The sequence below is a fragment of the Pleurodeles waltl genome, chromosome 11 (genome assembly GCF_031143425.1).
Source record: "Pleurodeles waltl isolate 20211129_DDA chromosome 11, aPleWal1.hap1.20221129, whole genome shotgun sequence".
Lineage (NCBI taxonomy): Eukaryota > Metazoa > Chordata > Amphibia > Caudata > Salamandridae > Pleurodeles > Pleurodeles waltl.
The window spans coordinates 544,965,505-544,990,816 of NC_090450.1; the positions used below are offsets into that span (position 1 = coordinate 544,965,505).

Genomic DNA, 25,312 nt, shown 5'->3' on the forward strand with positions numbered 1-25,312 from the left:
GTGAAAAAGATGCTGCTGTCATACAGTGTGTCCAGACTACTGAGAAGGAGTACTGAGGGGCTTCCCACTTGTCAACCACTGCAAATAAACTTCAGGAGGTACCAACTGTGTCTAGTTTAACTTTAAATATTAAATATATAATGTAGCTCCTTGAATGTTCGCCTGACCTTTTTTCATTAAGAGTATGAGGCCACATTTTAATGTACTAACCCCCTACTTCGAAACTTTGGAGGACTGAATCTCAAAACCATGTGCTCTGTAGGCAGAGGTGACCCACACCTCTCCCCATCATACAACCTCTTTCAGATATGCTTCATCCTCTGCAAAGACACAAACCAACATCACACAGATGGGATGGGCACGAAGTGTGGGAATATATTTATTAAACCTAGGTGGAGTACATAAATTGATGCATTTTTCCTCAGAATATTTACTCCTCTTGACACTGGAAGGAATGCATGCCTTTAGAAACGAGATGTATATCCTCTATGGCTCAATGGAACAAACATTTATAGCCTTCCTGTGATTGAAAGCTTAGACCTGGTTTTTCCGGCTCTGGTCAGCCATAGAAGAGGAATGCTGGACTTTTTTGAAGAGTTTCACACATGCCTTTAATTTATTTGCTGTGAACAACTATCAATAAAACCACATATGTAACTCTGTGATGTAATATATCGGATAGTCATAGACCATACAATGGGTGAAACCACAAGGCAAGGGAGACATTGTGGCACAAGCCCTGCCCTCCCCTCCCAGCAGCCAAGTCCAATAAGGAAAACCCCCAGTAGTGCAAAGCAGTGCTGACCGCCAGCCCAGAAAGAGCTTGGGGGCTAGGCTGCAGGGGACAAATGCAAGGAGGCTGTGGGCAGAAAGGGCTGTGGCTCTCATCACACATGGAGTACCTCAAACGAGGTGACAGGAAGCGGCTGGTATTTCAGGGCAATTAAGAAAAATATACATTTTGGGAAATATACACCTCGCTCTCTCTCTTTTGTGCTTCCTGCCACTCTCATACAACCTCCTCTTGTGAAGCTTGGAGGATGTCTCTTCAGTCACATAATGCAGCCCCAAGGATTAGGGGGTGGGGCCCGCATTAGAAGATAAAAACTTCAATCACACGTTTTTCTTATCAACTGAATCAATATAAACAGTGTTCAAAATGTTATGAAAAAATTTACATGTTTATACAAGGCAGAGGGCTGAAGAGGGGAAGTGTCAACATCCGGGCATTCTTGGGGAGGCAGCAGGCTGATTATCCTTTCAATGCCCATGAAGTGGGAGCACCCTTTAAACTACCTCTTGTCCCCCCTCTTCTTCCTACAGCCATTGGGAGAGCATCCACGTCCAAACCCCACCCTCCCACCCCTGGGAGGAGAAGGGCGCTTTCAGGATCTGACAAGCTCTCCCATCCCTGGCCTCCCGCTTGGGCCAGGCCTGAGAGATGCGTCTACACACTAGGGTGTTAAAGACAGTGTCAGCTCATCATGTCATTGCTATTCACGCCACACGCTGAATTCTTCATCGAATCATTCACTTCTCGCCTGAATGCAGACAAATTCTGAGTGAATCTGAAGATACACAGAAAAAGTTGTTTAGTAATGCATCACTTATCTGCAAAAAAAAAAGAACTATATTTATGTGTACTGATTTGCATATTTCCAAGAAACAGTTGAAAGATCTTCAATCACATAAATATTCACATTAGTCTTTCAGATTTATTTTGGCACTAAGACACTGTTGTAATCTATAGCACCTTATCACCCTTTTAACAATGGAGAAAACTGCCAATTTGATACCACTGTATGCTGCAAAGAACAAGTTACTTACCTTCGGTAATGCCTTATCTGGTAGAGACATGTTCTAGTTGCAGATTCCTCACCTTTGAATTTCCACCAGGCGTCAGCTGGACCTGGACAATTTTCTGAGCAGTACCCCTGTGTGCCGTTAGGTGGCATCAATTGGCTCCACGTCCGTTGTCAGCATCGTCCATGCAGGATATGAAGTTGAGGGTCCTATATATCCGCAACCCCAGTGTGCTGATGTCAGTTTTTTTTCATGACTTTCCACCCCAGAAGCGCAGAGCCATAAAGAACACTGACTATTGGTGCATCAAAACTAAGGCCCTTAAGAGCTATCTCTGTCCCTAGAAATCAGTTTGCAGAGCGGGGAGGATGGGTGGGTCGGTAAGAAATTTGCAACTAGACTATGTCTCTACTAGATAAGGTGTAACCGAAGTTAAGTAACTTGTTCATCCGATAGGGACTTCTAGTTGCAGATTCCTTACCTTTGAAAAGATATCCAAGCAACACTATCCCCGGAGGTGGGTCTGCAAACCAAGATCATACTAGAAAGTCCTGCAGGACCGAATAGACAAAGTACCAGCTCTACGGACCTAACTGTCCAGGCAGTAGAGTTTGGTGAACATGTGCAAGGTTGTCCATGTTGCTGCTTGACAGATCTCAAGGACTGGAACTCCATGTGCTAACGCATTGGTGGCAGCTGTAGCTCGAGCAGAATGAGAAAGCAAGCCCTCATGGGGGTTGCTCTTTTTTGGCCACTGCGTAGCAGATCTTAATGCAGAGTACAACCCATCTGGAGATAGTCCACTTCCTCACTGCCAGACATTTCTTCACACCCACATAATCAACAGAATTGATCATCCACCCGTAACTCTTTTGGTTGATCAAGATAGAATACCAATGCTCTTTTTGGGTCCAGGTAGTGGAGTCTCTCCTCTTCCTTAGAGGGATGTGGGGGATGCATAAAAAGTAGGCGAGGTGATGGATTGGCCTACATGAAAGTAACCACTTTTGGTAGAAAAAAGTCCTAGTGCGAAGACCACTTTGTCAGGATAGAAAGGTAGGGTGCCCTAGATGACAATCACAGCAGCTCACTCAACCTTCTGGTAGTTTATAATAACCATAAGGAAGGCTGTTTTTAAAGTAAGAAGCCTAAGAGGACAATTTTGAAGAGGCTCGAAAGAAGGGCACATCAAAAACGTCACAAACAAATTCAAATCCCGTTGAGGCATAATGAATGGGGATGGAGGAAACATGTGTAAGGCCTTTAAGGAACCTATGAACAATAGGAAACTTAAACAAAGAAGGTATCAGGCAACCTCAGAAAAGCAGAAATGACAAATGACGTTTGAAAGTGCCCATAGCAGAGCCCTGCTGGGCCAGAGAAAGGAGAAACAGCAGGACCTCAGAGAGAGTGGCAGAAAAGGGGTCAACAGACTTGCCTGTGCACCATGCCACCGATTTCTCATGACTGGCATATACCTTTTTGGTGGAGGGACGCATGGCTGGCAACATAATGTTACAGACTTTGGGCAGAAGAATAAAAGCTGTCAACTACTGCTGTTCAACCTCCACGCAAGACGGCAGAGGCTGGAGTGGTTTGGGTGCAGAACCCTCTCCTCCTGCTACGACAGAAGATCCTCCTGAAGGGGCAGTCTGATTGGAGGTTCGATGAACATGCTCAACAGTTCAGGATACCAGCCTCTCTGTGCCCAGTCTGGAATCGCAAGGATTACTTGGGCCCGGACATTCTTGATCTTCTTGAGAACTCTGGGCAGAAGTGGTATGGGCGGAAAGTTGTATAGGAGGACTGAGTTCCACTCAATACGGAAAGAGTCTCAGAGTGATTGCCACCTTGGAAACTCCAATGTGCAAAACTGCTAGAACTACACGTTCTCTGTGGAGGTGAACAGATCTAACCAAAGCTCTCCATACTGCTGACATTTTTGAATGAGTTTGTCTGCTGTGGCGTTTAGCGAGCCCGCCAGGTGTTGAACCAGCAAGGATATGCCCTGCTGTCCAAGCCATGTCCAGAGGTGCAGAGCCTCCTGACAAAGGGTACACTACCCCACCCTACTTGTTGCAGTACCACATGGCAGTGGTGTTGTCTGTGAACACCTGCACTATCTTCCCCTTGACAGAGGGAAGAAATGTGTTCAATAATAGCCAGGTCGCACAGAGATCCAACAGGTTGAAGTGGAGCCCGGACTCTGCTGGAGATGCCTCTGATCTCCACCTCTCCCAGATGGCCACCCCATCCCAGGAGTGACGTGTCTGTCACTACTGTCAGATCTGGTTGGGGAAGGGAGACCTCTCTCTGACCCAATTGCAGTTCGTTAACCACCACTGAAGATCCTGCACGGTTTCTTCTTAGATCTGGACCATGTCGGAGAGATTCCCTGATGCTGCATCCACTGGAGCTTCAGGTCCCACTGCAGAGCCTGCACAAGCCATCTGGCATGTGTCACTAGCAGGATGCAGGAGGCCATGAGGCCCGGCAGCCTCAGTCATTCTCACAAAGATCCAGGATAGAGGCTGAAACCTCAGTATAACAGCCTGAATACCCTGGACTCGCTGCTCTGGAGGATAAGCCTGAAACTGCACTGTGTCCAGAACAGTTCTGATGAAAGGGAGCGTCTGAGAGGGAGTCAGGTGTGACTTCTGCACATTTATAGTGAATCCCAGCAAATGCAGGAGGGTACGCCGTAGTCTGGAGGTGGGAGACAACAGCCTGGGGCGAGCCAGCTTTTTATTTTTTATTTTACTGCTCCCTCAAAACCTTCGATGCATGCGACACTCAGAGCAATACTTTGGGTCATAGCCGAGCTCTAGGTGCCAAAGACACACAAGGTGCAGATCTGTCATGGACATCACCCTATGACAGGAACCACAGGGCTTAAACCTAGACTTCCTCAATGATATTCTGGAGTCACTGGGAGCAAAAAACTCAAAAAACTCTTCGACAATTAAAAAAAAAAAAAAAAAAAGGCCAGTCAAAAAATTACTGAGGGGTAGCTCTCTGGCACAGAAAGAAACAAACTGATGCCATCATGCCGGGGTGGTGCCTACATAGGATCCGCAACATCATATCAGGCCTGGATGACACCGGCAGTGACCGTGGAGCCAATCAACGCCACCTAAAGGCACACACGGGTACTATAAAAAATTCTACGGATCCAGTTGACGCCTGGGGGAAATTCAAAGGTAAGGAATATGCAACTAGAAGTCTCTAGCAGATAAGTGTCAAGTAACTGTAGAAAAACAAACATTGGCAATGGGTCTCGCCTATTTAAGATCTACTGTTTTTGTTGGAGTGGAGTGGCGTGGAGCTGCATTGTGGCATGGAGTGGAAGTGTGTGGTATGGAGTGGCACTGTGTGGAGTGACGTTTTCACTTAGTGGCACTGAGTGGCGTGGAATAGCACTGTGTGGAGTGGGATTGTGTGGAGTGGTGTGACTGTAGGGTGGAATGGCACTGTGTGTAGTAAAGTCACACTGACTGGCTTTGCATGGAGTAGTGGCACTGTGTTGGGTGGAGAGTAGTGGCATTGTTTGGGGTGGAGAAGAGTAGCATTGTGTGGCACTGAGTGGGGTGGCATTGTGTGGACTGGCATTGTGTGGTGAGGAATGGCATTAAGTGGCATGGAGTGGCACTGTGTTGCTTAGAGAATAGTGGTATGGAGTGTAGTGGAATTGTGTGGCATGGAGTGGAACTGTCTTGATTAGAGAATAGTGGTATGGAGTGTAGTGGTATTGTGTGGCATGGAATGAAGTCAAATGGTGTGGAGTGACGTATGGAATTTTGTGGAGTAGAACTGTATGACATGGAGTGGAACTGTGTTGAGTGGAAATGTGTGGAGTTGTGGAATTGTGTAGTGTGGAACTGAACTGGGTGGAGTGGAGATGTGCAGTGTGGAGCATAGTGGAGTGGCATTGTGTGGAGCGGCACTGTATGGAGTGGAGTGGCATTGTGTGGACTGGCACTGAGTGGCAAAGAGTGGCATTGTGTGGAGTGGAGTGGCACTGTGGGGAGCAGAGTGGAATTGTGTGGAGTGGAACTGGGTGCAGTGGAGTGGAAATGAGTGGACTGGAATAGAATGGCATTGTGTGAGTGGAATTGTGTGGAATGAATTGTGTGTCTTGAAAAGGAACTGGGTGGAGTGGAGAGGAATTGAGTGCTGAGGAACTGAGTGGAGTTGAAATGTGTGGCATGGAGTGGAATTGTGTGACTTTGAGTGGTGTGGAACTGTGAGACGAGGAGTGCCATTATGTAGAGTGTGGAGGCATTGTGAATAGAGTGAAACTGTGTGGCTTGTATGACAAACCACCCATACCATTAGAACGCATGCCTTTACAACACGAGCATTACATGCATATGCCTCTACCATGCAAATTTTAACAACGCATATACCTTTACAATATATGCCTTTACAACAAAAATGTAAGTATTTCGCAGATAAGTATAAAGCACACAAACACACAGATATGTGTCTGTGTGTGTGTATTTTATTATATATATGTATATATATATATATATATATATATACACACACACACACACACACACACACACACACACACATATGGAAAATGTCACTTACCCAGTGTACATCTGTTCGTGGCATGAGATGCTGCAGATTCACATGCTCTGCATATCCTGCCATCTAGTGTTGGGCTCGGAGTGTTACAAGTTGTTTTTCTTCGAAGAAGTCTTTTCGAGTCACGAGATCGAGGGACTCCTCCCCTTTCGGCTCCATTGCGCATGGGCGTCGACTCCATCTTAGATTGTTTTCCCCGCAGAGGGTGAGGTAGAAGTTGTGTATATAGTAATAGTGCCTATGCAATGGAGTAAGTATGTATGTACATAATGTGTCTAAAAGTGATATATGGAAAATGTCACTTACCCAGTGTACATCTGTTCGTGGCATTAGTCGCTGCAGATTCACATGCTGTGCACATCCCGCCATCTGGTGTTGGGCTCGGAGTGTTACAAGTTGTTTTTCTTCGAAGAAGTCTTTTCGAGTCACGAGACCGAGGGACTCCTCCCATTTCGACTCCATTGCGCATGGGCGTCGACTCCATCTTAGATTGTTTTCCCCGCAGAGGGTGAGGTAGGAGTTGTGTATGCTAGTAATAGTGCCCATGCAATGGAGTGACTGCGTATGTACATAATAAAGTTTCAAGTAATCTATTTACAAATGTACAAATGTTCAAGATCTACTTCTAAACGGCTACAGGCTCCCGGGGAGGCGGGTGGGCGCATGTGAATCTGCAGCGACTAATGCCACGAACAGATGTACACTGGGTAAGTGACATTTTCCGTTCGATGGCATGTGTAGCTGCAGATACACATGCTGTGCATAGACTAGTAAGCAGTTATCTCCCCAAAAGCGGTGGTTCAGCCTGTAGGAGTTGAAGTAGTTTGAAATAAGGTTCTTAGTACAGCTTGACCTACTGTGGCTTGTTGTGCAGTTAACACATCTACACAGTAGTGCTTGGTAAATGTATGAGGCGTAGACCATGTTGCTGCCTTACATATTTCGTTCATTGGAATATTTCCTAGAAAGGCCATGGTAGCACCTTTCTTTCTGGTTGAGTGTGCCTTTGGTGTAATAGGCAGCTCTCTCTTTGCTTTAAGATAGCAGGTTTGAATACACTTAACTATCCACCTAGCAATGCCTTGTTTTGAAATTGGATTTCCTGTATGAGGTTTTTGAAAGGCAATAAATAGTTGTTTTGTTTTTCTAATTAGTTTTGTTCTGTGAATGTAGTACATTAGTGCTCTTTTGATGTCTAATGTATGTAGTGCTCTTTCAGCTACAGAATCTGGCTGTGGGAAGAACACTGGTAATTGTACTGTTTGATTTAAGTGGAACGGTGAGATAACTTTTGGTAAAAATTTTGGATTTGTCCTTAGAACTACTTTATTTTTATGTATTTGAATAAATGGTTCTTGTATGGTAAATGCTTGAATCTCACTCACTCTTCTTGGAGATGTGATGGCAATCAAAAATGCAGCTTTCCACGTTAAGTATTGCATTTCACAAGAATGCATGGGCTCGAAAGGTGGACCCATGAGTCTTGTTAAGACAATGTTAAGGTTCCATGAAGGAACAGGTGGTGTTCTTGGTGGTATAATTCTCTTTAAGCCTTCCATAAACGTTTTAATGACTGGTATTCTAAATAGTGAAGTTGAATGAGTAATTTGCAGGTAAGCTGATATTGCGGTGAGATGTATCTTTATGGAAGAGAAAGCTAGATTTGATTTTTGCAAATGTAGTAAATATCCCACTATATCTTTTGGAGATGCGTGTAAAGGCTGAATTTGATTATTATGGCAGTAATACACAAATCTTTTCCACTTATTTGCATAGCAGTGTCTAGTGGTAGGTTTCCTAGCTTGTCTTATGACCTCCATACATTCTTGTGTGAGGTCTAAGTGTCCGAATTCTAGGATTTCAGGAGCCAAATTGCTAGATTCAAAGATGCTGGATTTGGATGTCTGATCTGTTGTTTGTGTTGTGTTAACAGATCTGGTCTGTTGGGTAGTTTGACATGAGGTACTACTGAAATGTCTAGTAGTGTTGTGTACCAAGGTTGCCTTGCCCATGTTGGTGCTATTAGTATGAGTTTGAGTTTGTTTTGACTCAACCTGTTTACTAGATATGGAGGGAGAGGGAGAGGGGGAAAAGCGTACGCAAATATCCCTGACCAGTTCATCCATAGAGCATTGCCTTGGGATTGATCTTGTGGGTACCTGGATGCGAAGTTTTGGCATTTTTAGTTTTCCTTTGATGCAAATAGATCTATTTGAGGTGTTCCCCAAATTTGAAAGTAATTGTTTAGTATTTGGGGGTGAATTTCCCATTCGTGGGTTTGTTGGTGATCTCGAGAGAGATTGTCTGCCAACTGGTTCTGAACCCCTGGAATAAATTGTGCTATTAGGCGAATGTGGTTGTGAATCGCCCAATGCCATATTTTTTGTGTTAGGAGGCACAACTGTGTCGAGTGTGTCCCTCCTTGTTTGTTTAGATAATACATTGTTGTCATGTTGTCTGTTTTGACAAGAATGTATTTTTGGGTTATTATGGGTTGAAATGCTTTCAGTGCTAGAAATTCTGCTAACAGTTCTAAGTGATTTATGTGAAACTGCCTCTGATGTATGTCCCATTGTCCTTGAATGCTGTGTTGATTGAGGTGTGCTCCCCACCCTGTCATGGAAGCATCTGTCGTTATGACGTATCGTGGCACTGGGTCTTGGAAAGGCCGCCCTCGGTTTAAATTTGTACTGTTCCACCATAGAAGCGAGATGTATGTTTGGCGGTCTATCAACACCAGATCTAGAAGTTGACCCTGTGCTTGTGACCATTGTGATGCTAGGCACTGTTGTAAGGGCCGCATGTGCAATCTTGCTTTTTGGACAATGGCTATGCATGAAGACATCATGCCTAGGAGTTTCATTACCATTTTGACTTGTATCTTTTGTGTTGGATACATGGCCTGTATTACCTTGTGAAATGTTTGAACCCTTTGTGGACTTGGAGTGGCAATCCCTTTTGCTGTGTTGATTGTCGCTCCTAAGTATTGCTGTGTTTAACACGGCAAAAGGTGTGATTTCGCGTAGTTGATGGAGAAACCTAGCCTGTGAAGGGTCTGTATGACATATTTTGTGTGCTGTGAACACTGTTTTAGCGTGTTGGCTTTGATTAACCAGTCGTCTAAGTACGGGAACACATGTATTTGCTGCCTTCTGATATGTGAAGCTACTACTGCCAGGCATTTTGTAAAAACTCTTGGCGCAGTTGTTATTCCGAATGGCAACACTTTGAATTGGTAATGTATTCCTTGGAATACGAACCTTAGGTATTTCCTGTGTGAAGGATGTATTGGTATATGGTAATACGCATCTTTTAGGTCTAATGTTGTCATGTAGTCTTGCTGTTTGAGCAGTGGGATAACGTCTTGTAACGTGACCCTGTGAAAGTGGTCTGATTTGATGTAGGTATTTAGTGTTCTGAGATCTAGTATTGGTCTAAAAGTTTTGTCCTTTTTGGGTATTAGAAAGTACAGTGAGTAAACTCCTGTGTTTTTTTGTTGATTTGGTACTAATTCTATTGCGTCCTTTTGTAGCAATGCTTGAACTTCTAGTCCTAGAAGATCTATATGTTGTTTTGACATATTGTGTGTTTTCGGTGGGACGTTTGGAAGGAATTGGAGAAATTCTATGCAATAACCATGCTGGATAATTGCTAAGACCCAAGTGTCTGTTGTTATTTCCTCCCAAAGCTTGTAAAATTGGCTTAGTCTTCCCCCCACAGGTGTTATGTGATGGGGTTGTGTGACTTGTGAGTCACTGTTTATTTTGAGGAGTTTTGGGGCCTTGGAATTTTCCTCGATTTCTTGGGAATTGGCCCCCTCTATATTGCCCCCGAAAACCTCCCCTCTGATATTGACCCTGGTAAGTAGGCCTTGTTTGTGAGGTTGTGGTTTCTGTGGGTTGACCTCGAAACCCTCCCCTAAAAGGTGTTTTTCGAAATGCGCCCATGGCTTTGGCTGTATCAGTGTCTTTTTTGAGTTTCTCAATGGCAGTGTCGACCTCCGGCCCAAACAATTGCTGTTCATTAAATGGCATATTGAGCACAGCTTGTTGGATTTCCGGCTTGAACCCTGAAGTGCGCAGCCATGCGTGCCTTCGTATCGTGATTGCAGTGTTTATTGTCCTTGCAGCTGTATCTGCTGCATCCGTGGAAGACCGTATCTGATTATTTGAGATACTTTGTCCCTCTTCCACCACCTGTTGCGCTCTTTTTTGGAACTCCTTGGGTAAGTGTTCGATGAAATGTTGCATTTCATCCCAATGAGCTCTGTCGTATCATGCCAAAAGTGCTTGTGAATTGGCAATACGCCATTGATTTGCTGCTTGTGCTGCAACCCTTTTTCCCGCAGCATCAAATTTGCGGCTCTCTTTGTCTGGAGGTGGTGCGTCTCCTGAGGTATGAGAGTTGGCTCTCTTACGAGCTGCCCCGACAACTACTGAGTCTGGTGCTAGTTGTGTTGTAATATAGATTGGATCGGTTGGCGGTGGCTTGTACTTTTTCTCCACCCTTGGAGTTATGGCTCTGCCTTTAACTGGATCCTGAAATATTTGTTTTGAATGTCTTAGCATTCCTGGGAGCATGGGAAGGCTTTGGTACTGGCTATGGGTGGAGGATAGGGTGTTAAACAGAAAGTCATCCTCAATTGGTTCAGAATGTAAGGTGACGTTGTGAAATTCGGCTGCCCTTGCGACCACCTGTGTGTAGGATGTACTGTCCTCAGGTGGTGACGGTTTTGTAGGATAGGAGTCTGGGCTGTTGTCAGACACTGGAGCGTCGTAAAGGTCCCATGCATCGGGATCATCCTGACTCATTGTAGTATGAGCTGGTGAGTGCATCAGTGGTGGAGCTGTTGCTGGTGATGCATGTATTGATGGTGGTGGAGACAGTGGTGGGGTTGTTTTCCTTGCCACTTTTGCCTGTGGTTGCTTGTCCTTTTGTTGAAAGGCAAGTTTCCTTTTTATTTTGATTGGGGGAAGAGTGGTTATCTTCCCTGTGTCCTCATGAATATGAAGCCTTCTTTGTGTGTAGTCAGGCTCTACAGCTTGAACCTCCTCTCCAAATCTATGTAATTGGGAGGTTAATCCTTGTTCCTCTGTATAGGAACTAGTTTTCGGCTCTGAGGCTGGATGTTTCAGAACCGAAACCTTTTCGGAAGTCTTTTTAGGCTCCGAAGAAACCTTCTTTGTTTTCGGCGTGGTGTCTCAATGCCGAAATTCTTCGGTGCCGCTGTCTCTGTGCCGAAGTTTCTCGGAGCCGCTGTCTCGGCTCCGAGGTTGCTGTGTGGCGGTATCTCGACCGGAGTCGGATGACTTCGACACCAGCATGCCCTTTTTCGGTGCCTTGGATCGGTCACCTAGTTTTCGGGTTAAGCCATGGCCTGTTGGCGGTGGCGTCCCCTGGGCTTTTGTGGACTTCTTGTGAGTCTTGATTTTCGACGTATTACTCGCGGTTTGGGGTGTTTCTTCGGCGTCGAGTTCTTCAGAATCCGACTCGTGTACGGAGAAAGCTTCTTCTTCCTCCTCGAAACGTTCTTGACCTGTCGGCGTGGACGCCATTTGTAGTCTCCTGGCTCTTCGGTCTCTCAGCGTCTTCCTCGACCGAAACGCTCGACAGGCTTCACAAGTATCCTCCTTGTGCTCGGGGGCCAAGCACAAGTTATAGACCAGATGCAGATCTGTATACGGATACTTGCTATGGCATTTTGGGCAGAAGCAGAATGGGGTCCGTTCCATCACCCTTGAAGTCGCACGTGGCCGGGCCGACCAGGCCCCCACGGGGATCGAAAAAACCCCGAAGGGCCACCGGAGCTCTTCAAAATTCAGTGTCGATTTGTTCTAACTAACTCGATACCGAACGCAAACAATACCGACGATTTTTTCCCGAGATTCTAACTAACTTTCCGACCCGAAACACGTCCGAACCCGATGGCGGAAAAAAACCAATCTAAGATGGAGTCGACGCCCATGCGCAATGGAGTCGAAATGGGAGGAGTCCCTCGGTCTCGTGACTCGAAAAGACTTCTTCGAAGAAAAACAACTTGTAACACTCCGAGCCCAACACCAGATGGCGGGATGTGCACAGCATGTGTATCTGCAGCTACACATGCCATCGAACATATATATATTTACAAATTTATAAATGTACAAGTTTATTTTTATCAACTTATAACGGCTACAGGCTCCTGGGGAGGTGGGAGGGCGCATGTGAATCTGCAGCGTCTCATGCCACTAACAGATGTACACTGGGTAAGTGACATTTTCCGTTCGATGGTATGTGTAGCTGCAGATACACATGCTGTGCATAGACTAGTAAGCAGTTATCTCCCCAAAAGCGTTGGTTTAGCTTGTAGGAGTTCAAGTTGTTTGAAATAATGTTCGTAATACTGCCTGTCCTACTGTGGCTTGTTGTGATGTTAACACATCCACACAGTAATGTTTAGTGAATGTATGAGGCGTAGACCATGTGGCTGCCTTACAGATTTCTGTCATTGGTATATTTACTAGAAAGGCCATGGTGGCGCCTTTCTTTCTAGTGGAGTGTGCTTTTGGTGTAATAGGCAGTTCTCTCTTTGCTTTAACATAACAGGTTTGAATACACTTAACTATCCATCTGGCAATGCCTTGTTTGGATATTGGATTCCCTGCATGAGGTTTTTGAAAAGCTAGAAACAATTGTTTTGTTTTGCGAAATTGTTTGGTTCTATCAATGTAATACATTAGTGCTCTTTTTATGTCTAATGTATGTAATGCTCTTTCAGCTACAGAGTCTGGTTGTGGAAAAAATACTGGGAGTTCCACTGTTTGATTTAAGTGGAACGGTGATATAACTTTTGGTAAAAATTTGGGGTTTGTGCGTAGAACCACTTTATGTTTGTGTATTTGTATAAAGGGTTCCTGTATGGTAAAGGCTTGTATTTCACTTACTCTCCTAAGAGATGTGATAGCTATTAGAAAGGCTACTTTCCATGTTAAGTATTGCATCTCACAAGAGTGCATGGGTTCAAATGGTGGACCCATGAGTCGTGTTAATACAATATTGAGGTTCCACGAAGGAACTGGTGGTGTTCTTGGGGGAATGATCCTTTTTAGACCCTCCATAAATGCTTTTATGACTGGGATTCTAAATAAAAAGGTTGAATGTGTAGTTTGCAGATAGGCAGAAATTGCTGTGAGATGTATTTTAATCGATTAAAAAGCTAACTTAGACTTTTGCAAGTGTAGTAAGTAGCTTACAATGTTTGTCGTGGACGCGTGTAATGGTTGAATTTGATTATTATGACAGTCATAAACAAATCGTTTCCATTTATTTGCGTAGCAATGTCTTGTAGTAGGTTTCCTCGCCTGTTTGATGACCTCCATACATTCTTGTGTAAGGTCTAGATGTCCAAATTCTAAGACTTCAGGAGCCAGATTGCTAGATTGAGCGATGCTGGATTCGGGTGTCTGATCTGTTGTTTGTGTTGAGTTAACAGATCTGGTTTGTTTGGTAGCTTGATATGAGGCACTACTGACAGGTCTAGTAGTGTTCTATACCATGGTTGGCGTGCCCAAGTTGGTGCTACTAGTATTAGTTTGTTTTGACTCAACTTGTTTACTAGATACGGAAGGAGTGGGAGAGGGGGAAAAGCGTAAGCAAATATCCCTGAGCAACTCATCCATAACGCATTGCCCTTGGAGTGAGGGTGTGGGTACCTGGATGCGAAGTTTTAGCATTTTGCGTTTTCTTTTGTTGTAAATAGGTCTATTTGTGGTGTTCCCCAGTTTTGGAAGTAGGTCTGTAGTATCTGGGGATGAATTTCCCATTCGTGGATCTGTTGGTGATCTCGACTGAGATTGTCGGCTAACTGGTTCTGAATTCCTGGTATTTATTGCGCTATTAGGCGAATGTGATTGTGAATCGCCCAATGCCATATCCTCTGTGCCAGGAGACACAACTGTGTCAAGTGTGTTCCTCCCTGCTTGTTTAGATAATACATTGTTGTCATGTTGTCTGTTTTGACAAGAATGTGTTTGTGGCTTATTATGGGTTGAAATGCTTTTAGTGCTAGAAACACTGCTAGTAGTTCTAGTTGATTTATATGAAGTTGTTTTTGCTGAGTGTCCCATTGTCCCTGGATGCTGTGTTGGCTGAGGTGTGCTCCCCACCCTAACATGGAAGCATCTGTTGTGATCACGTATTGAGGCACTGGGTCTTGGAAAGGCCGCCCTTGGTTTAAATTTATAGTGTTCCACCATTGAAGCGAGGTGTATGTTTGGCGGTTTATCAACACTAGATCTAGAAGTTGACCCTGTGCCTGTGACCATTGTGATGCTAGGCACTGTTGTAAGGGCCGCATGTGCAACCTTGCGTTTGGGACAATGGCTATGCATGAGGACATCATACCTAGTAGTTTCATCACCATCTTGACTTGTATCTTCTGTTTTGGATACATGGCATGTATTACATTGTGAAATGCCTGTACCCTGTGTGGACTTGGAGTGGCAATCCCTTTTGTTGTGTTGATTGTTGCTCCTAAGTATTGCTGTGTTTGACACGGCTGAAGGTGTGACTTTGTGTAGTTGAGTGAGAAACCTAGTTTGTGGAGGGTTTCTATGACATACTTGTGTGTTGTGAACACCGTTCTCGCGTGTTGGTTTTGATTAATCAATCGTCTAGGTACGGGAACACATGTATTTGCTGCCTCCTGATATGTGCAGCCACTACTGCCAGGCATTTTGTCAAAACTCTTGGCGCAGTTGTTATCCCGAATGGCAACACTTTGAATTGGTAATGTACCCCTTGGAATACAAACCTTAAGTACTTTCTGTGTGAAGGATGTATTGGTATATGGAAGTATGCATCCTTTAGGTCTAGTGCTGTCATGTAGTCTTGTTTTTTGAGCAATGGGATTACGTCCTGTAATGTCACCATGTGAAAGTGATCTGATTTGATGTAGGTATTTAATGTTCTGAGATCTAATATAGGTCTTAGAGTTTTGTCCTTTTTGGGTATGAGAAAGTACAGCGAGTAAACTCTTGTTCCTCTCTGATGAATTGGTACCAGTTCTATTGCATCTTTTAGTAACAACGCTTGGATTTCTAGTTCTAGAAGATCCATGTGTTGTTTTGACATATTGTGTGTTTTCGGTGGGACATTTGAGGGGAATTTGAGAAATTGTGTCCATTGTGTCGCTAGGCACTGTTGTAAGGGCCGCATGTGTAATCTTGCGTTTGGGACAATGGCTATGCATGAAGACATCATGCCTAGAAGTTTCATCACTAATTTTACTTGATATTGTTGGTTTGGGTGCATGCTTTGTATTACGTTTTGGAATGCTTGCACCCTTTGTGGACTTGGAGTGGCAATCCCTTTTTTGGTGTTGATTGTCGCTCCTAAGTATTGTTGTATTTGAAACTGTTGTAATTGTGATTTTAGGTAGTTTATTGAGAACCCTAGTTTGTGAAGGGTTTCTATGACGTATTTTGTGTGTTGAAGACATTGTTTCTGAGTGTTGTTTTTTATTAACCAATCGTCTAGATACGGGAATATGTGTATGTGCTGCCTTCTGATATGTGCTGCTACTACTGCAAGGCATTTTGTAAATACTCTTGGTGCTGTTGTTATCCCGAATGGTAACACTTTGAATTGGTAATGTACTCCTTGGATTACAAACCTTAGGTATTTCCTGTGTGAAGGATGTATGGGTATATGGAAGTACGCATCCTTGAGATCTAATGTTGACATGTAGTCTTGTTGTTTGAGCAAGGGGATTACGTCTTGAAGTGTTACCATGTGAAAGTGATCTGATATGATGTAAAGATTTAGTGTTCTGAGATCTAAGATGGGTCTTAGAGTTTTGTCCTTTTTGGGTATTAGAAAATACAGGGAATAAACCCCTGTTCCTTTTTGATGGTCGGGTACCAGTTCTATTGCGTCTTTTTGTAACAACGCTTGGACTTCTAGTTGTAATAGGTCCAAGTGCTGTTTGGACATGTTGTGTGTTCTTGGAGGCACATTTGGTGGTAATTGTAGGAATTCTATGCAATAACCATGGTGGATAATGGCTAGGACCCACGAGTCTGTAGTTATTTCCTCCCAATTTTGGTAATAATCTGTGAGTCTCCCCCCCAATGGTGTTATGTGTTGGGGATTTGTGACGTTGAAGTCACTGTTTAGTTTGTGGGGTCTTTGGGCTTTGGAATTTCCCTCTGGTTTTAGGGAACTGTCCACCTCTATATTGTCCCCGAAAGCCTCCTCTTTGATACTGGCCCTGGTATGTTGGTCTGGCTTGTGAGGTTGAGGGTTCTGTGCTTTGGCCTCGAAACCCCCCTCTAAAGTGTGGCTTCCTGAATGTGCCTCTGCTCCGTGGTGAGTAGAGCGCGCCCATCGCTTTGGCAGTGTCAGTGTCCTTTTTTTAGCTTTTCTATAGCTGTATCCACCTCCGGCCCAAACAATTTTTGTCCATTAAAAGGCATATTAAGCACAGCCTGTTGGATAGCTGGCTTAAATCCGGAGGTGCGGAGCCATGCGTGTCTCCGAATAGTCACTGCTGTGTTCACAGTTCTGGCGGCTGTGTCCGCTGCGTCCATTGCCGATCGTATCTGGTTGTTGGAGATACTTTGGCCCTCCTCCACCACTTGCTGTGCACGCTTTTGAAACTCCTTGGGAAGATGTTCAATAAAATGCTGCATTTCATCCCAGTGAGCCCTGTCATATCTTGCCAATAAAGCTTGTGAATTGGCAATGCGCCATTGATTGGCCGCTTGTGCTGCAACCCTTTTCCCCGCAGCGTCGAACTTACGACTCTCCTTGTCTGGAGGTGGTGCGTCTCCCGAGGTGTGTGAGTTCGCTCTTTTGCGAGCTGCCCCTACTACCAGAGAGTCTGGTGTTAATTGCTGCGTGATGGATACAGGGTCTGTTGGCGGTGGCTTGTATTTCTTCTCCACCCTTGGAGTTATGGCCCTGCCCTTCACAGGCTCCTGAAACACTTGTTTGGAGTGTTTTAGCATTCCAGGTAGCATAGGGAGACTTTGGTATTGGCTATGTGTGGAGGATAGTGTGTTAAATAAAAAGTCATCCTCAATAGGCTCTGCATGCAGGGTGACATTATGAAACGCCGCTGCTCTTGACACCACCTGTGTGTAGGCTGTACTGTCCTCAGGTGGCGACGGTCTCGCTGGATAACAGTCTGGGCTGTTATCTGATACTGGCGCATCATAAAGATCCCATGCGTCGGGATCATCCTGACTCATTCCAGTATGAGTTGGGGACTGCATCAGTGGTGGAGCGGCTACCGGTGATGTGTGCGTTGAGTGTGGTGGAGATGGTGGCGGTGTTACTTGTCTTGCCACCTTTGCCTGTGGCTGCTTGTCTTTTTCTTGAAAGGCAAGTCTTCTTTTCATCCTAATTGGGGGAAGAGTACTTATCTTCCCTGTCTCCTTTTGGATGTGGAGCCTTCTCTGAGTGTAGTCTGGCTCCATTGACTCTAGTTCTTGTCCGAACCTATGTCCTTGCATTTGTGAGGACAGTCCCTGTTCCTCTGTGTAGGAACCTGTTTTCAGTTCCGAGGCCGGATGTTTCGGAATGGAAACTTTTTCGGCAGTCTTTTTCGGCTCCAACGACACTTTTTTTTATTTTTGGCGTTCCGTTCTCTCGGTGCCGACTCGGTTCGGTGCCGCCCTCTCGGTGCCGAACTTGCTCTGACCTGCTGTCTCGGGGTCGAATCTGCTCTGTGCCAGTATCTCGACTGGAGTCGGATGTCTTCGACACATGCGTGCCCTTTTTCGGTGCCGATGATCGGTCACCTATTTTTCGGGTTAAGCCATGGCCTGCTGGCGGTGGCGTCCCCTGGGCTTTAGTGGTCTTTCTGTGAGTTTTGTGTGTCAACGTCTTACTCACGGTTTTCGGCGTCTGTTCGGGATCGACCTCGTCCGAGTCCTCTATGGAGAAGGTTTCTTCTTCCTCCTCCAAGTTTTTTTGTCCTGTCGGCGCCGACGCCATCTGTAGTCTTCTCGCTCTTCGGTCTCTTAATGTCTTCCTCGACCGAAACGCTCGACAGGCTTCACAAGTATCTTCTTTGTGTTCTGGAGACAGACACAAGTTACAGATCAGATGCTGATCTGTATAAGGATACTTGTTGTGACATTTGGGGCAGAAGCGGAATGGGGTCCGTTCCATTAGCCTCGAAGAGACACGTGGTCGGGCTGACCAGGCCCCGACGGGGGATCGAAAACCCCGAAGGGCCACCGGAGCTCTTCAAAATTCGGTGTTGATCTGTTGTAACTAACCCGATACCGAATGCAAACAATACCGTCAAATTTTCCGAGATTCTAACTATCTTTCCGAACCGAAACGCGGAGCGAAAATGAACACGTCCGAACCCGATGGCGGAAAGAAAACAATCTAAGATGGAGTCGACGCCCATGCACAATTGAGCCGAAAGGGGAGGAGTCCCTCGATCTTGTGACTCGAAAAGACTTCTTCTAAGAAAAACAACTTGTAACACTCCGAGCCCAACACTAGATGGCGGCATGTGCAAAGCATGTGTATCTGCAGCTACACATGCCATCGAACATATATATATATATATGGAAAATGTCACTTACCCAGTGTACATCTGTTCGTGGCATGTTGTGCTGCAGATTCACATGCTATGCATATTGATTCTGCCATCTAGTGTTGGGCTCGGAGTGTTACAAGTTGTTTTTCTTCAAAAAGGTATTTTAGAGTCACGGGATCGAGTGACTCCTCCTCTCGGTTCCACTGCGCATGGACATCGACTCCATTGCTAGATTGTTTTCCCGCAGAGGGTAAAGGAAGGAGTGATAAAGTATGTAAGTAAAAAAAAAGAGATGTCCATGCAAATGTAAATGTATATACATATGTACAAATGTGTAACAAACGACTACAGGCTTCTGGGGAGGAGGGAGGGTGCATGTGAATCTGCAGCACCACATGCCACGAACAGATGTACTCTGGGTAAGTGACATTTTCCGTTCGATGGCATGTGTAGCTGCAGATACACATGCTATGCATATACTACAAAGCAGTTTGTTCTCCCAAAATAGCAGTGGCTAGCCTGTAGGAGTTGAAGTTGTTTGAAATAATGTTCTCAGAACAGCTTGTCCTACTGTGGCTTGTTGTTGTGATAATACATCCACACAGTAGTGTTTAGTAAATGTATGAGGTGTTGACCATGTAGCTGCTTTACATATTTCAGCCAATGGTATGTTTCCTAAAAAAAGCCATTGTTGCACCTTTCTTTCGTGTAGAATGTGCTTTAAGAGTGATTACAAGTTGTCTTTTTGCTTTGATATAGCATGTTTGTATGCACCTTACAATCCATCTTGCTAAACCTTTTTTTGATATGGGATTGCCTGTATGTGGTTGTTGGAAAGCTACAAAAAGTTGTTTTGTTTTCCGAAATTGTTTAGTTCTGTCTATGTAGTACATAAGAGCTCTTTTGAGGTCTAATCTATGTAGAGCTCTTTCTGCTACAGAATCTGGCTGTGGGAAGAAGACTGGCAGTTCCACTGTTTGATTGATATGAAATGGTGAGACTACTTTTGGTAGAAATTTAGGATTTGCTCTTAGTACAACTTTGTGTTTGTGCACTTGGAAGAAAAGTTCTTCAAGAGTAAAAGCTTGTATTTCACTTACTGTTCTTAAAGAAGTAACTGCCACAAGGAAGGCAACTTTCCATGTTAGGAATTGAATTAGGCAAGAGTGCATGGGTTCAAAAGGTGGTCCCATAAGTCTTGTAAGCACTATATGTAGATTCCAAGATGGAACTGGTGGTGTTCTTGGTGGAATGATGAGTTTTAAGCTTTCCATGAAAGCTTTAATCACAGGAACTCTAAATAAAGAGCTATGTTGAATAGTCTGTAAATATGCATATATTGCAGTAAGGTGTATTTTTATTGAGGAAAATGCTAAATTTGATTTTTGCAAATGAAGTAATCAGCATACGTCTTGTAATGATGCTGTAAGAGGATCTATGCTTTTAGATTGACAATAATTAACAAATCTTTTCCATTTGTTCGCGTAGCGCTGTCTAGTAGTGGGTTTTCATGCTTGTTTAATACCTTCCTACATTCTGATGGGAGTTTTAAATATCCAAATTCTTCAGGAGCCAAATCGCTAGATTGAGAGCATTGGGGTCCGGATGTCTGATTTGACCTTTGCTTTGTGTGAACAAATCTGGTCTGCACAGGAGTTTGAAGTGAGGTACTACAGACAGATCTAGTAGTGCTGTGTACCATGGCTGACGTGCCCTTGTTGGTGCTATGTGTATCATGTTGAGTGAAGTTTGATGCAACTTGTTGACCAGAAATGGAAGGAGAGGGAGGGGGGGAAAAGCGTAAGCAAATATCCCTGGCCAATTGATCCATAGAGCATTGCCTTTGGATAGGGGATGTGGGTGTCTGGATGCAAAGTTTTGGCATTTTGTATTTTTGCTTGTTGCGAATTGATCTAGGTTTGGTGTTCACCACTTTTGAAAGTACTTTCGAAGTACTTGAGGATGAATCTCCCATTCGGGTGTTTGTTGGTGATTTCTGCTGAGGACATCTGCCAACTGATTGTATATCCCTGGAATGTACTGTGCTAATAGAGTAATTTGATTATGAATTGCCCATTTCCAATTTTTTTGGGCTAGAAGGGATAGTTGAGATGAATGTATCCCTCCCTGTTTGTTGAGATAATACATGGATGTCATGTTGACTGTCTTTATAAGAACATTCTTCTGACTGAGAAGAGGTTGAAAGGCTTTGAAGGCAAGAAACACGGCTAATAACTGTAAAGGTTTATGTGTAGCTGCTTCTGTTTGACATCCCATTGCCCTTGAAAATTGTGATTGCTTAGGTGAGCTCCCCAACCAATCATTGATGCATCTGTTGTAGTTATGGTTTGAGGCACAGGGTTTTTAAATGACCGCCCTTTGATGAAATTGGTGCGATTCCACCACTGAAGGGACATATGTGTCTGGTGGTCTATCAACACTAGATCTTGAAGATGACCTTGTGCCTGTGACCATTGTTGTGCAAGGCACTGTTATAAGGGCCTCATGTTTAATCTTGCGTGTGGGACTACTGCAATGCAAGATGCCATCATTCCTAGGATTTTCATGACAAATCTTACAGTGTATTGTTGATTTGGTTGTATAAGTGGAATTAAATTTTGAAAAGCTTGTATCCTTTGTGTATTTGGATACGCTAGAGCTAGTTGAGTATTTAGGATAGCACCTAAATATGGTTGTACTTGTGCTGGTTGAAGGTGTGACTTTTGGTAGTTTATAGAAAAACCTAGGGTGTGCAGGGTTTCTATCATGTAACGTGTATGATTTTTGCATTGTGTACAATTGCTTGATTTTATTAGCCCTTCGTCTAGATATGGAAAAACATGGATATGTTGTCTTCTTAAGTAGGCTGCTACTACTGCTAAGCACTTTGTAAATACCCTTGGAGCTGTTGTTATGCCAAAAGGTAACACTTTGAATTGGTAGTGTTTTCCTTGTATCACAAACCTGAGGTATTTTCTGTGAGCTGGATGGATGAGTATGTGGAAATACACATCCTTGAGGTCTAAGGCTGTCATAGAGTCTTGTTTTTGTAGCAGTGGGATAACATCTTGCAGAGTAACCATATGGAAATGTTCTGATAGGATGTACAAATTTAGTGGCATGAGGTCTAATATTGGCCTGAGGGTGCCATCTTTCTTAGGAATTAGAAAGTATAGTGAATAAACTCCTATTCCTAGTTGAGACTGTGGAACTAATTCTATTTCTTATTTGAGTAGTAGAGATTGAACCTCTTGTTGTAACAGAACTGTATATACTGGGGTTAATTTGGGATACCTTGGTGGAATGCTTGAACTAGTGTTTATCAATTCTAGACAATAGCCATTGCGGATAATTAATAACACCCAGTTGTCTGTGGTGATATTTTGCCAATGTGCATGGAACTGCTGTAGTCTTCCCCCCACAGGAGATGTGTGGAGTGGAAAGGAGTGAGGAGTCACTGTTTTGGTTGTGTTGCAGGCTGTTTAGAGGTTTGGAATTTATCTCTATTTCTAGAGTATTGTCCTCTATATGTTCCTCTAAACCCACCTCACTGGTACTGGGTTTGATAAGTTGGTTTTACTTGTGAAGTTGATGCCTCTGAGGGTTGTGGCCTAAAACCTCCTTGAAACTGAGGCTAACAAAATGACCCTCTATATGGTGTAGAATAGAGGGCACCCGTTGCTTTGGCTGTATCTGAGTCTTTTTGTCGTTTTTCTATTGTTGTGTCTACCTCTGGCCCAAAAAGATGTTTCTCATCAAACGGCATTTTAACACAGCCTGTTGGATTTCTGGTTTGAAACCAGAGGAGAGCAGCCATGCATGTCGACGAATAGTAACTGCTGTGTTCACACTCCTTGCAGCTTTATCAGCTGCATCAAGGGCAGACCTTATTTGGTTGTTACTAATAGCTTGCCCTTCCTCTACTACACGTTGTGCCCTCTTCTGGTGCTCTTTTGGGAGATGCTGTATGATATCCTGCATCTCATCCCTATGGGCTCTATCGTAACATGCTAGTAGTGCCTGGGAATTAGCTATCCTCCATTGGTTTGCTGCTTGGGACGCAACTCTCTTTCCTGCAGCATCAAATTTTCTGCTCTCCTTATCAGAAGGGGGTGCATCTCCTGAGGACTGGCTATTTGCCCTCTTTCTTGCAGCACTAACCACTACCGAATCGGGTGGCACCTGATGGGTGATGTAATCAGGGTCAGGGGGTGCAGGCTTGTACTTTTTCTCTATTCTAGGCGTGATTATTCTTGCTTTCACAGGCTCATTAAAATTTGGTCTGCGTGCTTTACCATGCCTAATAGCATTGGGAGGCATTGGTACTTAGAATGGGTTGAGGATAACATATTAAACAAAAAGTGTTCCTCTAGTGGCTCTGTGTGCATTGTTACCCCATGATAGGCTGCAGCCCTGGCTATAACCTGATTATATACTGTAGTATCTTCAGGTGGAGATGGTTTAGAGGGGTAGGTGTCTGGGTCGTTGCTTGGGATGGGATCAGGGTCATAAAGGTCCCATGGATCAACAGTGTCTTCTTGTGAATCAAAAGGATGCATTGGAGAATGCATTAATGTAGGGCTGATGTGAGTAGAGGTAGGTAGGTGCGGAGAATGAGGAGGAGAAGACTGAGGAGGTGCTGGCTTCTCTTTGTTTTGGCACTTTAGCTGGGCGCTGTGTAGTGTCCAATTCCTCCTGAAATGCCAGCTTTCTCTTTGTCTTTAGAGGAGGTGCTGTAATGATTCTCCCGGTTTCTTTATGGATGTGTATCCTAGACTGTCTCTCATCCATAATTTGAAGGATTGGTTCAATTTCTATCTCTTCCTCAGAGGTTTTATGGCTTTCTCGCAGTCTTTTGGAAAGTCCTTGTTCCTCTGTATAACCTGTCTTTTTCGGTTCCGAAGATTGATGTTTTTTTGGTATCGAAAATGATGATGACGGTGTCGGCTCCAAAACAGTTTTTCTAATTTCGACTCTGAAAACTGTTGTTTTCTGCTGGAGTCTGAAATGGAGCCTTTAATAGTTTTTGTCGACTCCGAAGTCGTCGGAGGTGTGGCCTTTTTCAGGTTGTTTTTTGTTTGGGGGTGCAGGGGCAGACGCACTCACATGTAGGCCGGCTGGGATGGGTCTGTCTTCCTCGGATTCCTGCTCTGACTCTGTGTCTCGGATAGAGACTGCTGTTTGCAATTGTTCCTCTTCTGTAACGTCGAACTGTTCTCCGCTCTTCGAAGCCATTTCCAGCCTTCTTGCTCTTCGGTCTCTAAGAGTCTTTTTCGATCGGAACGATCAACAGGCCTCGCAGTTTTCCTCCCGATGGCCTGGAGAAAGGCAGAGGTTGCAAACTAGATGTTGGTCTGTGTATGAGTACTTAGCGTGGCACCGAGGGAAGAATCGGAATGGAGTCCGATCCATGAGGCTCTCCACGCAGTCGGCCCGAATAAGTCAGGGTCGCCCCCCCGGCAAACTAAGTTGCGTTCCGACGGTACTGCTGTTTCGATGGTAGATGAATAATGCGATCGATACAATACTGACGAAAAGGAAGGTTTTTTAAAGTTTTTCGAATTGAAATCTCGGAGCGAGAGGAAACGCGTCCGAACCCAACGGTGGAAAGAAAACAATCTAACAATGGAGTGGATGACCATGCGCAATGGAACCGAGAGGAGTCACTCGATCCTGTGACTCTAAAAGATTTTTTCGAAGGAAAACAACTTGTAACACTCCGAGCCCTACACCAGATGCCAGAATCGATATGCATAGCATGTGCATCTGCAGCTACACGTCATCGAACATATATATATATATATACACACACACACCAAAAATAAATTTTCGCTGTAAACGCATGCGTGGTAAAGGTATATGCATGATACAAATGTGTGGTAATGGGTGTGTGGTAAAGGTATTGTGTAGTAATGACTATGTTGCCAATTCTGTTTCCTAACTGTGTAGTGTGGAGAGAAATTGTGTGGTGTGAAGTGAAATAGTGGAGTGTGGAATTGTGAGGTGTGGATTGAAACTTTGGCGTGGAACGAAGATGTTGAGTGGAGTGGAATCAGGTGGCGTGGAGTAGCATGGAATTGTGTGGCGCGGACTAGCAGTGCGTGGTCTGGAGTAGAACTGTGTTGCATGGAATTGTGTGTCATGGAATGGAATTGTGAGGAGTGGTGGGGAATTGTATGAGTGGAAGTGTATGACGTGGAGTGGGATTGCATAGAGTGAGTGTGGGGCATGGAGTGCAATTGTGTGGAGTGGAACTGTGTAGCGTGGAGTCAAATTGTGTGGCTTGGATTTAAATTGTGTTGCGTGGAACTGTGTTGAGTGGAATTGTGTGGAGAGGCGTAACTGTGTGGCATGGAAGTTGAGTGGAATGGAATTGTG

The 25,312-nt window shown here is 44.4% G+C and overlaps 1 protein-coding gene across 4 annotated transcripts in view; it reads right to left on the reverse strand.

The window, feature by feature from the left end:
- Window positions 1-352: 352 nt before the first annotated feature.
- The window catches only part of XPO7 (exportin 7), a 659,915-nt gene continuing 634,955 nt past the window's right edge, over window positions 353-25,312 (reverse strand). For all 4 annotated transcript variants that reach the window (XM_069213992.1, XM_069213990.1, XM_069213989.1 and 1 more), the window contains one exon: window positions 353-1,568. In XM_069213992.1, the coding sequence (XP_069070093.1) occupies window positions 1,475-1,568 (94 nt within the window). In that variant the 3' untranslated portion in view covers window positions 353-1,474. The remainder of the gene's footprint in view (window positions 1,569-25,312) is intronic.